Source organism: Struthio camelus, chromosome 1, assembly GCF_040807025.1.
Source record: "Struthio camelus isolate bStrCam1 chromosome 1, bStrCam1.hap1, whole genome shotgun sequence".
Taxonomy (NCBI): domain Eukaryota; kingdom Metazoa; phylum Chordata; class Aves; order Struthioniformes; family Struthionidae; genus Struthio; species Struthio camelus.
Window position 1 is genome coordinate 146,679,837 of NC_090942.1, and position 14,160 is coordinate 146,693,996.

Genomic DNA, 14,160 nt, shown 5'->3' on the forward strand with positions numbered 1-14,160 from the left:
TCATGTGTTTCTGTATGGCTGTTACATCTTCAGTGCAACATTTTTTACAGAAACTTTAGTCTGAGCGTACATTTCCAAAACCATTCTTTGTCCAGATTAGTTATCCTGGTTATTTCAACAAGCATAGGACATTGCTACCACTCATAATATTTGGCCTCCCAGACAAAAAAAAAATGTTTATGAACTAAAAGGCTAGGTTTTTGAAGTCTGAGTTGAGTTCATAGAGTTGGCAGGTAGAAACACTGGCCTGTTAAATTTGTAAATGACATTAGGCTTAGAAGCTCTTCAGAGGCAATAATCATATTGTATTTAAGTTGCTGGACAGTGAATAGTAACATTTAGATTGAAGTACCTCCTTGAACATACTAGATCTTTTCTAAACCTAAGACAGTCCTTTCCCTAAAAGCACACTGTAAAGATCAATTTCCAGGCTGGCTTTTCTTTGAGGAGTGCTCTATAGTTTCTAAGTTCACAGTAAGGATTACATTCTCTTCGTGGAACTTAAAAGACAATTTGAGGTAAAATAAAGTTTGAGGAATTAGTTTTACTTATCATTACCTACTGTTTGCAACTTAATGGAAATCTTCCTTTCAGTGAACATCAACGATTCTGTGTGTGGGTTTAATAATTGCCATCTCTAACATTTGTTTAAAACGTTGGGCATTTAGCCTTCTTGCTGAACACTCATAACTCCTCCTAAAGTTAATGGCAGCTGAGAAGAGTCAGGATGTTGCGTGACTGAGCCTTGTGCTGTCTGACCTTCCTTGTCCTCAGGAGTGCTCTTTCCTATCTGTAGTCGCTGTTCAGCAGGGTTCCGCGAGCATTCGGGAGTGCAGGCGTTGCCTAATCAAGCCCTAGTAGTTCAGTCCATCTACACTGTTACCAGCCGCAGGCGTTGGCAGTGTGATTGTGGTAATGCGAGGTAGTTAACTACTAACTTCACAGACAAGATCACCAGAGCTGCTTGGCTCTGATTTTTTCTCTCCCTTTTTCACCAGAGTTTATGTAACCAACTATGCACCTGTTACACCGAAGAGAAAGGCAAGAAATTTACCAGGGAAAACAATGGTAAGAAAATTCACTGAGGGTTCTTTCAGTGAATTCACATTCACTGAGAGTCTTTCCCGGTTTTATGAAATGTTGTGTGTAAGAAAATGTTAACTGATCTCTCTTTTTTAAAAGCTTATTGAGAATCTAAGAGCAGCTAATACAGATTTAGAAACAATGGCCTTTGAAATTCACTACCCTATTTTTATAAGACATGGAGGTTTAGGAGGATTTGTAATATATAGTATAACAGATTTAATATGCATTGATCACAGTGTGGTATCTGTTGAATCATCTAACACATTCAAGGAGGTACTTTAATATGAATGTTATTAATCCCTGTCCAGAAACAGTAATAAAATGCCATTATGATTATTCCCTCTGAAAAACTTCTAAGCCTAATACAATTCATAAGTTTGAAAGGCCAGTGTTTCTACCTGCCAAATCTATGAACTGAACTTTAAACTTTTAACTATGAACTAAACTTTAAAAGCCTATCTACCAGTAAGTAGATATATTCTAAAATATACTTTTTACTTCAGGTGAAGGTCTTTAAGCTGTCTCTTGCAAATACCTTGAGCAGCTAAGCCGCATGCTGAGATATTGTTAGGTTCTTCTAGGAAGATGCCCAAGGTTAAGTCCATTGCCGTAACCTTGATTTTGCAGATAGCCCCATGGCTGAAGCATGCATTTCCATGCTTCATGCATGGATGCTATATGCAGCACTGGGTGCAGTAGTCAAGCCATTAACATTATAACCAGCGTGCAACCAAACCAACCACCGCTACGCTCCTGCTGTGCTGATTCAAGGAGCCTTAGCAGAAGTATGTTGCATGACATGCAACAGCTTGTCTCAGGGGTACTTCAGTAGACTTGCAGGTATACAGCCACTCATTCTGTCAGAAACATCTGCTGGGATTGATGCAAATCTCAATAAAGAAATACATACAAGAAGTTATTTGCTGTGTAAATGAAAAATTTTTTACTAATTTTTACAACACGGGAACTCCTCTATGTATTCAGGAGCTCCATCTGCCGGCAGTATTTGGTAGCTCTTTGTAATCTTTGTTGAATTCTCGTAACACTAAAAGTTTAAAATGTTAGAAAACTTACAAATACTTCTTGTAATATTACTTTTTTACTTGTAATTTCAGGAGCTGCCTAAAAATTTGGCTATTTTTATGCTTTTTTCCAAGAACCTTTGTATCAAATGCTTCAAAACCCAATATTTTACTGATATTGGCTGATGATCTGGGCATTGGAGATGTAGGTTGCTATGGCAATGATACAATAAGGTAAGGATATATTCAGCAAAATAAATTATCCCTTCCTGATGAATTTCAGTGGAAAAAGCACTAATGACACTTAGTACTAGAAAAACCATTATTAATTAATGCCTTTGCAACACCAGACATACATAGTTTGAATTTAACGGATTAATTTATGTAGACACATTTATTTTCAAAGCAGGTAAAAAATAAATGTTCTGCGGTAGTTGCTAGTGGAATAATAATTACACAAGCATGCCTGAGTGGCTTTCTTGGATTTCTACTTTTCAGCAGATACAATCAGAACTTTGTAAATGTGCACATAAACTATATTTTTCTGGTATATATATTTTGTAAGTTACACCAACTCAAGAGTTGAAATACCGAATCCTAACCTCAGTTCTTGATATCCAATAACAACTCTAGCAGGCATGTGATGGAATGACAGCTAAGTTTGTATCATATATTTATCCCTAGTGCAGTTATCAATCTTTATATAAATAAATTTCAATAATCATTGTGTTTATGTGTATACACATTGAGGTTGCAAAGAGAATTATAAATATTAGTTTTCAGTCATTCAAGGTACAGTAAGTTTTAGTTTTATTTCTTAAACTTTAAAAATAACAAAGTCTGCTTTTTGCGACAGATTAAATGGTAATGAAAGCACTTTTTTGGAATGCAAAATATCCTCTGCCTACTCTAACTTACCATCATCTTGCAAATTTTGTTGTCCTGCATCCATTACTGCAATCTTTTATCACTCTGCTGCATAAGCATGTGATATGGGAGGGACTTGAATTACCTTTTATTTCTTTTTTTTCTTTGCAGTTATTAATAAAAACACCTTTGTCCATGGAAAATGCATTTTTAAGAAAAATCAAGGTGTCTTCAAAAATATGTAACATAAAGCTTTCCTAGCTGAGCTGTAGCGTGTGGTGTTATAGTTGCTTCCTCCTTATCAACTAGCATCACCGACCCCTCAATAGTACTTCAAGGTGAATCCAAAATAAATTGGCTACAGACAATTGGGTTATTTGTGGTCCATAGCTCTTGGCCTAGGGGCTCATATGAGGCATACCAGCTGAACCTGGGGGCTGGTTCTTCTGGCATATTCTGAACTCCCATAGTCATGTTCAACAACCTTTTAAGAGCATGGGTTATGAACTTTGTCTCAGTGGCCACCCAGATGGGTGAATTTCCCCTTGGTGGTTAGAGGAGGTGATCCACCTCTCTCAAAATCTGACATTTTATAACTCAGATCGTGACATCTGGGGGAGGGACTTATCCCAAACCAACTTAGGATTGCGTGAAAGATCTCCCTGAGGTTTATGAGGCGCTGGCACCTGTTGGCTCTCTTCCAGTGCCCAGAGCTGAAGAAGCTCTGGAGGAGGTAGTTTGGCAGGCAGTGAGGCAGTATCTCCCTTGGGGCCTGCAAACCCATTACCGGATGTGGTTACCCCCATCCTTGATACCAATGGGAGAGCAGCTGATGTGAGTTGTGAAGATCCCTGATGAACATCCAGCATATCCATGCTGTGGTATCAGGATGGGGAGAATTGCGACGCTAACAGAACGTCTTCGGAGGGCCCATGGCTGGCCACGAGTTCTGTTTCAGTGCTTCCGGTGTGGGAGGATGAATGATAAACATCACAGTATTGCCTGCCACTTCCTGAAGAGCTAGGGAACTCCAGAGGAATCGGAAAAAGAGAAGGAAGCCTCTAAGGGCTCGTACATTTGGCGGTGTGAGGAATGCAATCGGGAGTTCAAAACGAAGAGCCGCCTGTTGCAACATAAGCATCTTTCATGCTCACAAGCCAGGAATGGAGAAAGGATTGAATTGTCTCGTCCGAGACAAAGAGAGATTTGTAAATTTGCTGGTGATGTCCTTGACAAAACTAGGGGCAGTGAGTGGGATACTAAGTATCTGTGTAACACATATTGTCAGAGACATAATTTTCTCTTTAGGACCCCTAACATTGACAGCCTGGCAAAGGAAGGAGTGAAACTTACTCAGCATGTTGCTGCAGCTGCTGTCTGTACGCCGAGCAGAGCAGCCTTCCTCACGGGCAGATACCCCATCAGATCAGGTTGGACTCTCTCTAATGGTTCACTGCAGTTTGTCTAGCCATTATTGCTATTAAAAATACACTTAGATAAACTTTTTAAAGATTCATTAATCTAAGGTTTTCGGGCCTCAGAGAGGAGGGCAAAACTAAAGATGACTAGACTTATTGGTTGTTTCTATGAGAAAATCCCCGCATTAAATACCTTTAATATAGCTAAATAACAACACAGAGATAGATGACAATCCACGTAACAGAAAGCACCTAAAGGTAGAAGCATGAAGAAGGAAATTGTACAAGCACACTGTATCCCATGGTATTAAGATTATAATAAGCAAAGGAAAGCATAGTATCCTGACAGACATTTTCACAGTGAAATCTGTCAGACTGTGGAACAGTTATCAACAAGGAAGTTTTAAAACAGTGTAAACAAGGAAATTTTTACTCCAGCCATTCAAAACCGTGATAGAAAACTTCAGCCAGTTTATACGTCACTAATCATCAGTGTAACTCCTCTGGTATGACCCTGACTTGCTAAGGAGTTAAAATTATGAAGAATGTAATCTTGAACTGTAAATTTAGGAAGTATATACAGCTGGCTCTGTAAACTTGCTGTTCTGCATAAAACTTCTCATGCTTTTTACAACATATTTTGGTAGGACTTTGGTTTTAAGGACAAGATTGCCTAAGGGAGCTATTCGGTTGTCTAAACCTAGGCATCTTAGTGCCATTTTAGACGCCCTAGATTACATGAGATATCTGTGTTGGACTAGCAGATATGACATAAGACTTGCAAGAGACATCCTTCTGAAAGACAGTCAGAATAACCTAGGGCATATAAAATGGCTTATAATAAAGTACTAGGCTTAAGGAACTGAATCTCATGCTTACATTCCTTAGAGAGAATAATCTGAAAACAGAGGAAACGATTTGAACTATTTCAAAACTGTTTTTGCTTTCTAGGCATGGCATCCAGCACTGAAAGGCGTATTCTTTTTTGGAATGGATGTTCTGGTGGTCTCCCACCAAATGAAACCACTTTTGCCAGAATACTGCACCAGCAAGGTTATTCAACAGCACTTGTAGGTATGAGACATCGTAATTTGACACCTTTTCATTGCTTGTTATTCAGATGAGGCTGTTTCCATAAATACTTTTTTTTGCCAAAATGTCTAGGATCAGCTAAACTAGAGTTTCTTGCCTGCACAACTTTCAAAAGACAGCAAGGTTTTTAGAATCCCATCCACAACCCCCAATATCTTGGCAGCATATCTGATAAATCCAAAATGAAGATATGTGGAATACACAGATATACACTGCAAACAGATATAAATGCAATAGAAAAAAAATTTATTTGCTCAGTACAGACTGCTTCAGGAAAAAAAACACAGAAATATTAACTGATCTATTAAAGCAGAAAAATGTCTGCCAGTTGGTACTCAGACCCTACAGTGATCCTAATTGTGTCTGATAGCTGGATTTCTGTACTTAGGCATCCTGCTTATTATCACAGTTAAGACCCTAAAAGGACCTTCATTATCTTCAAAAAGCAACTCAGCTAGGTGAGACAAAAAAGCTGAAAGAGTCCCATTCACTTCAGTGGGTTTGGGATCAGAACCCATGTTCAAGAAGGAAAATTGTACTAAATCTTTGCTAATTTTGCCTGAATAGCAATTAAAGGATGTGCCCTTCAAGCACCTCTCATTTTTAAACTCTTTTCCATGTTGTCAGAGATGTTAGGTGCTTAATTATAATTACTGTGAATTTCAGTGCTCTGCTCGAGTCCTGCACTCTGAGGTGTATTTTAGTTCTTAAACTGTGGATTGAAGTGAGTCTTAGTGATGTACTGGCTTCACAAAAGCCTGTGCAAAGGGGAGAACTTGCCCTAGCTCATTACAGCCTGGTTTAGATGATGCTATAAAATACATCCATATACATGAGCACAGATGTGGATAGCAGTCCTCAGAAGTTATTTATCTGACTAATAGCCCCTAAGCCCATGGTTACAGACTGTCTATCCTTCAGTGTCAGAATAATTACACTGTTCTGTAATATGACTTCATTAAGGTTACTTATCAGTATATGATATGATCATTCCAATTGTACTGGACAATTAGAATGGCCTATTTTTGCTACTTATTTTAAGATAAATAAAGACACATAAAGGCAATATGTATGCCCTCTTGCTGAAATTTCTTCCTGAATGTGAAGGTCGCATTGAACTTTGCAAATTAGCTCATATTATTGAGCTTAACTGCTTCTTTTGGCCCAAAGGATTCCCCTGTGCTCTCCCCTCCTCCCCTGACCATTAATGGAAGGCTGAGTCATCATACTAAAATAAAAAGCACCAAATATCACAGCCAAATTTGTTCTCATTCAGAAAGGCCTCTGAGCTGGGCCAGTTACCCTATGTGGAATTTTTAATTGAGATAGGTGAGGAAAACCAGCTGTTGTAGTCAGATAATGCCAGCATGTGTGATCGCTGCCTGAGAGCCTGTCCACGTTCCACACCTATTCCTCCCCTGGCTGGGCCACCAACCTGTTACAAAAACAGGCAGAAGGACCCAGGAGTAATGCCTTTGGATCTGATATCTTTGTTTTATATTTTCAGGAAAGTGGCATCTGGGTGTGAACTGCAAATCCCGTTATGATCACTGCCACCATCCTTTAAATCATGGCTTTGATTATTTTTATGGCATGCCTTCTACCCTTTTGAATGAGTGTCAAGGCACAGATGAACCTGAACTAGCCAAGTCTTTGCAATATACCTATTGGCTGTATACGCAGATAATCATCCTTGCAGTGCTTACGCTTCTAATTGGAAAACTTACCAACTTATTCTCAGTAAAATGGAAAATAATCATATGTCTGGCCATCTCTGGTTTCCTGTATTTCGTTTCCTGGTTCTCCAGCTATGGGTTCACCAAGTACTGGAACTGTATCCTGATGAGAAACCATGATATCACTGAACAACCAATGAAGCTAGAAAAAATCACTTCTAATATGCTTAAGGAGGCAGTTTCATTCATTGAAAGGTAACCAACAAAAATCACATTACTTTTTAATGATTTTTTTAAATGATATTATTGCTGTGTCATACAGCACCAGGTTGTCAGGTGGTATACTGAACTAGCCATTCCTCATGCTGGCTAGCATCAGTTTGCTGGGTTTGGATGTCCCTGTAACTGTTAGCATCCAACTGCTATCTTTTGCCTTACACGTAGTTTGACAGCACCTCAGGAAAGGGAAGATGATTCTGTTCTGTTCAGGAATTTTTCACGTAATACAAGGGGTCCTGGTCAAGGACTGGGCCTTCTGGTGGTAGGCACACAAAAATGGTCCTGGCTTGATGGATGGACTGTCATATGAAGTGCTGCAGGTTAATATTTTACAACGGGAGTGATATTGAGTTTAGTTTTGTCTTGCCTTTTTTTCCAAAAGTCTTCTTCCTTTACCCTAATGTTCATAACCTCAGCTAGAACTTAACTAAGCATTTAATACTCAATTCTGTCACATGTCAAATCTGGCCATATCCATGATTAAGATTATACCATTTCTGAAAGACTTTATTTCTGACATGAAATTGGGAGTTGGAGAAATCTCTTTTCTGTAAAACTTTGACTATGGATAATTTCAGATGTCTTAGGGTATCCTGCCTGCCTTCTAGCAGCCATCCTTTAAGGGGTATAGTTCCCCTGTGGGTCCAGTGTTATATCTGCCAATTCCACGAGGATGTGTCAGATGCTCAGTGACGCCCATGTTTAAATTTAAGCAAATGAATCCTGTTCCCCTTGTCACTGACAGTATATCAGTCTTTTGGCTGTGAACTTCCAGATATATTTATTTAACATTCTACACATGTCTAATTTAGAACCAGAAAAAGCCCATTACTGTTTTCGTCTCAACAGAGAACCAAAATCTTTAACATGAGCTTTAGTCCTCTCTGTGTCCCAAAACCTCAAAAAAGCAAAGATGGTGGAATCCAAAAATTTTATTTTAGATGCTAATTGCTACCATGTCACTGCTACATTTTGAAGGTTTTTTTTTTTTTTAATATTTTGTTCGGAGTAATAGTTTTCAAAGAAATGACTACTCTTATTTTCTTTGATTTCAGAAACAAGCATACACCGTTTCTTCTCTTTGTTTCCCTTTTACATGTTCACACTCCTCTTGTTACCACAGAGAAGTTTCTGGGAAAAAGCAGACATGGCCTATATGGAGATAATGTAGAAGAGATGGACTGGTTGGTGGGTGAGTGGTCTTCTTCAGTAAAATCCTTCCTTTATTTGACTGTGGAAAAGAAATTAAAAAGGCGGTTACAGAAGTCTCTATTTATATATGACAAAAATCAGTGAACTTGCCCTGGATATACAGCCAGGTCCAAAGACGGATGTTCCGTTACTACGCTTCTTTTTTCTGTTCTTAAGATAGAAGTGCAACCTATTCTTGTGAGCGTTTGTTCTCTCTTTCTCTTCTTCAATTAACACAATTCTGTACTGCACTCTGATAAATTCATAACGGTGTTAAATGCAGTCTAATAATCCATTGTGTGCTTTATCATGTTATTAATGAATATGTGTGAGATTTCCCTAGCTCCCTTTTGTTAAAAAATTACCAGCATCTTGTTTCAAAAGTTGTACCTGGTGCTGCTGCGGACTTTTACATCAGATGGTCATTGTTTTGTGTATTTTTTCCTTTTTATTGAGGAATAATCCTGGGGGCAGAAAACAGAATTCAGGACTCCTCCCTCCTAGCCAAAAGCCTGAACTAAAAAGCTGTGGAATTTCACTTAGTAGGTTAATTAAATTTAAAGACTTATTTGCACTTAGAGCCTGGAATTAGACCTGAGTCTTAATTTTTAGTTCCTTTCTGCTTCAGTAAGAAGAAGGAGGTAGCCACTATTTGCATTTACAAATAGTAAATGAATGCCCTGCAGCCTAAGTATTCACCTCCTGTCCAGGACAATATTCTGAAGTTCCCTGTAATTCTTCTTCCATAACCATGTTTAGAAAATTATATTTTGTGAGCAGCCCAATTGCTTGTGATGGACAGCCTGAGAACCCCTTCAAGATCTAGCCCAACGAGAGGACTCTGACACTCATCTTCCTAATTTTTGGGCGCTGATCAGCTTCAGGCACAAGCTGCTCAAACAGATTTGGTAGCAAAATTGCAAGTGCATAGGAAATGCATAGGCTAAACAGGATGGAAGCTAGTGACGACAGAGGTCTTCAGGGTCAAACATCTAAGTTTGAGGGTCTAATCTGGAACCAGGATGCCTAGATTCAGTTCAAAATCTTTGTTGGGCAGGTGTCTATTTTTAGGCAAGGGCGCTAAGTAACTTTACCAAGGAGACACAGGAAGTCTTTAGAGCAGAACAGGTTAGGTAAATATCCTGCTCACTAGCTCATGCTTTTCCTTACGTACCTCAGCTTTTGCTGTTTCCTCTAGCTACAGAACCTGTTTGTGGTGAAGATACTTCCATGCACTGGATAGTGAGGAAGAACAATCACAGATAAATCGTACTCTGTATAAACTTTTGTTGCTAGTGGTACCAAAAGCATTATGAAATTGGGTTTGAATTGCACACTATGGATTTTTTACCACAGACAGCAGGAAATGATTTTGGTTGATAGTATGCAGCCTGATCTGAGTCTGTGTTTAGTTCACGGTGAGAACAGAGAGAGAGCAGTTTTCTGCAATTAAGAAACTAGACAGCACTATTATTCATAATTTAAGCACTTTCGAGATGCTTGGAGCTACACAATGAAGACAGTCATCAACTCCAAGAATTTACAGTGTAAAGATGACAGAGTATGCCAAGCAGCTTGAATAAAGGATCATTAATTCAATTTATTTTCTAGCTGTTTTTAATTTCTGTTTTCCTTTTTGTAGACACCACAACCAAACTTGGAGCACTTTTATCTGCTTGGCATTGGGCCCTTATTACTCCTACAGAGGATGATTTTTCTTTATATTGTTCATGGTACCTCATAACAGAAAAAAAAAGAGGACCTTTTGTCTATATCTTCTCATTCAACTCAATGGAAAGACTCTTCACTATATTTTGACTCAAGTCAGGACATAATTACAATGTTTTACTGTGTCTTTAGGAAGGCTTCTGGATATTATCAACAAAAAAGGCTTGAAGAATACCACATTCATTTATTTTGCATCTGATCATGGAGGATCCTTGGAGGCTCACAATGGAAATGCCCAGCTAGGTGGATGGAATGGTATCTATAAAGGTAAGGCTTCCTCTTAAAAATAAAATGATATAAAGTATGTCCAGATAGACTATATTCACAAAGCTATATGCTCCATTGCAATCTTGTATTGTAGGGCTAGAGTGACTTCAGGACATCAACTAGTCATCCTCTAGCCTGTAGACAGGATCACCTTCACCAAAGCTACTCCAGATAGCTATATTGTCCAGTAATTCCCCAACTATACCAGTTTTTGTTGTCTATGATACTAGAATTTTTTTTCCTAGTATCTAGCCTAGATTTGACAGTCATCATGGTCATTAATAACTACTTTCTTGATAAGGTTTTCCAGTTTCTCATCTATCATATAGGTGTTTCATCTAGACTATGTTTCTATAATTGGCTTATGACAGTGTTGAAAACTATATGAAAATGAAGATCTATGATATCTCTTGCTTCCCCTCCATCCATATACTATGCTGCTTTGATTTAGTTACATCCAATAATTATGTTTATTTGACATGAATTAGTCTTAACAGAACTGTTACTCATATGCTTGTTCCCTTGCAGGTGCTTAAAAATAATACAATTATTCATAGCGGAATTTATTCAAGGAGTCTATTATTCTCTCTCTCTTTTTTTTCCCCCAAGATAGGCATCACAGCTTGCTTTTTTCTAGTCTGATACTTCAGCCATCCTCCACAACTTCTCAAACATAACCTCTAGCATATCTACAATTCCATCAGCTAATGCTCCAAATACTCATCAGGTTTAGGCCATGTGAAAATATCTGCTTTATACTATACTATATGATATATTATTATACCATTTTACCCTTAGTCAGGGCTGATATCTTACCTTATGGCCAACAGCATTAACTATGCTAGTTACCTGGTAATAGTTCATTTTTAATTCAAAGGCTTATGCAGAAGCATCATTAAACATTTCAGCTTTCTTTCCTGGCTTTCCTTTCCCACTGAACAATAATTAGCCATTTTCTTCATTTTTCCTCATGCTACTATTCATTTTTATTTCCCATCCTACGTGCCTCTCATTACAGGATTTTGGCCTTTTTCTCCCCACAAACAGTCTCCTAGGAGTTCTTACCTGTTAGCTCTTTAGCTTTGTTGAAGTCTGCCTTTCTGGAGTTCGTTCTTTTTATTTTCCTGTTTTCCTCCTCGTTGTCTTTAGCCTTTCACATGGTCACTCTCACCCAGCATACTTTCTGTGTTGACATTCTCCATCAATTCTCTCCTTATTATTGAATGGAAAAGCTCCCTTCTGCTTGCTTTCAACACCACCTTTATTGCATATTAGGAAATTAAGCTGGTCTTCCTCATGGAAGAACGTGGAGGAGATACCATAGATTATAAAGCCCATTGCTGGCTGGCATTTCTCTCTTTTCTCTGTCCCATTTGGATGAACTCCTTTCAGCTTTCTCTGTGCTTCGCTGCACGCAGTGAACTCAGGGAGTGCTATTTTTGCGTGAAAGTCTACAGAAACGCAGCATAAGCTGGAGACCAAACCCATAAAATTTTTATGACTCCTGATGAGATTCTTGAATCTGGATTGAGATCCTCAGAACCTATCCCTTCGCTTGCCCAGGCCCATGAGCAAAACCCTTCAGGCTCCCATGCCCAGCATAGCCACCATGACATCTCAGGCAGTTTGGCACATATTCCACAATGAAGCCTAAGACCAGTTCCCATCATTTATTTCCCTACAGAGGAAGATTCAGGTGCTTTGACCATGCTTAGCATCAAAATGCACTTTGTCTGTCTAGTGTGAAGTTACTTGATGAGCCACACAAGCAGTGTTTGGCACACCTTGAATTACTCTGGATCTCACCCATTAATGGTTCTAAATGTTCAATTAGCTTTCAATTCCAGATATGAAGTTTCCAGACAAGTAAGACCAAAAAAGGCTAACGGGTTCATTTCGTTTTTTTGTATAGCTCAGAATCTGAGGCTATTCACTTCTATTATCCTACAACAAGTATAGCTGTAACAGAGAAGAAAAGTAAATTTGATTAGATAGAGAGTTCAGTATGACAGGGCTATGATGAAATTATGCCTGCTTAAAAAGGAGGCAAGTAAAAGGAGATATAATATCTGTTTAGAAATAAATAACAGAAAGGCATTCCCATTTATCCTCTCATAGAGGCAGAACAATATTCTGTTTAGATAGAATAGCCCGTCTAAACTAAAAGGCAATGAACTGAAAACGAACTACTACAAAAAAGTAGTTTATTTAGTAGTTTACAGAATTCACTACATTAGTAGTTTATAGAATTCACTGCTGTAAGATGTTATTATTGTTAACAGTCAATAAAAAAATAAAATAAACAAAAAATGGTAAGCCAAGCATATGGTTAATGAGAACATCCACTACAAAATAACAAACCATGAGATAGTAACCTTTATTGTACATAGCACAAAGGTTATTGCACAAGTGGTTGGACTTGCTTTATAATCCATCATGCCATCCTGTCAGCCTTTTATACTAAGGTCTGGGAACCTTGCCTCTCAGCTGTTAGCTATGAGTGCCATCTCCTCCATAGCAAAGACCTGTGTTACCTAGCAGAGCCGAAGAGGTTAGTTTAAATTACCCTCCACAGCTACTGGCTTATTAGCTGAACTAATAAGCTAGCTTCAAGTTTTGCTTGCCAATTTTCCTTTTTTTTTTTTTTTTTTTTTTGCAATCCTTTTCAGCAATGACTTGGCTTCTCTGCTGTTGATAGGAGAAACAACAAGGCAGAGCAGAGGTTATGTACGTACTTGAGCTTCATATTTTGCAATTTTTGTTTTCTAACTGGAGCCTTAACTTTGGGTTGTTGAATATCAGAAATCAATATCAGATATCAGATTGAGGTTGGACTAGATGATCTCCAGAGGTCCCTTCCAACCTAAACGATTCTGTGATTCTGTGATATCAATATCTTTAACCACATTGCTTCATTAATATGCCCATCCTTGACATTAATAATATATATATTTATAATAAATGAATGGTTCTCACTTTGAACTAATATTGAAAGCAATGAATATTTTGAGTTATAAGACAGCCAATGCATGGGGGGAAGGGCTGAATTTAGGATAAAATTAAAGGAATTCAGAGGATACCAAGAAAGAAAGACTCTGGGACTACCTCAGGGTTATTTCAATAGAAATGCAGATGGAAAGTCTTCATCCCTGCAGAATATTTAGAGAGCGTCCCCATTTACTGTATAGGTTCTGCACTCTTCATTTTGGGATCACCTCAAACCATCCCTGGGATTATAAACTCCTGGAGGGCCATCAACCATTATCCTAATTGCCCTCACTGTACTCCAGGTTTGCAAATCATTTTGTAATGTTCCTGCTACCTGTAATTTTGAACCATTTGACAACCAGGCTTGCCCTGTGTTAAGCCTCCTTTCCTAGGCATCAGGTGGGACTGCAATCTGTCTTCCATTGACATTGAGTCAGATTTTGCTTTTTATTAATAACAGACCTTTTGCCTCTGCATGTTCTTAGGCAGTGGAGAGATTATTCTCATATCTCACATGAAATTGTATGGGTCAGAAAGTCTTCTCAT

The 14,160-nt window shown here is 38.4% G+C and overlaps 1 protein-coding gene across 8 annotated transcripts in view; it reads left to right on the top strand.

The window, feature by feature from the left end:
• LOC104138700 (arylsulfatase D) overlaps positions 1-14,160 on the top strand; it is a 28,628-nt gene that overhangs the window by 4,665 nt on the left and 9,803 nt on the right. For 4 of the 8 annotated variants that reach the window (XM_009666444.2, XM_009666440.2, XM_009666441.2 and 1 more), the window contains exons 3-9: positions 999-1,068; positions 2,202-2,342; positions 4,284-4,405; positions 5,345-5,467; positions 6,993-7,416; positions 8,496-8,632; positions 10,492-10,626. In XM_009666444.2, coding sequence (XP_009664739.2) covers positions 1,016-1,068; positions 2,202-2,342; positions 4,284-4,405; positions 5,345-5,467; positions 6,993-7,416; positions 8,496-8,632; positions 10,492-10,626 — 1,135 coding nt within the window. In that variant the 5' untranslated portion in view covers positions 999-1,015. Of the gene's footprint in view, positions 1-998; positions 1,069-2,201; positions 2,343-3,146; positions 3,314-4,283; positions 4,406-5,344; positions 5,468-6,992; positions 7,417-8,495; positions 8,633-10,491; positions 10,627-14,160 lie in introns of all 8 variants that reach the window. The other 4 variants (XM_068921829.1, XM_068921837.1, XM_068921818.1 and 1 more) reach the window with 3 other exon arrangements.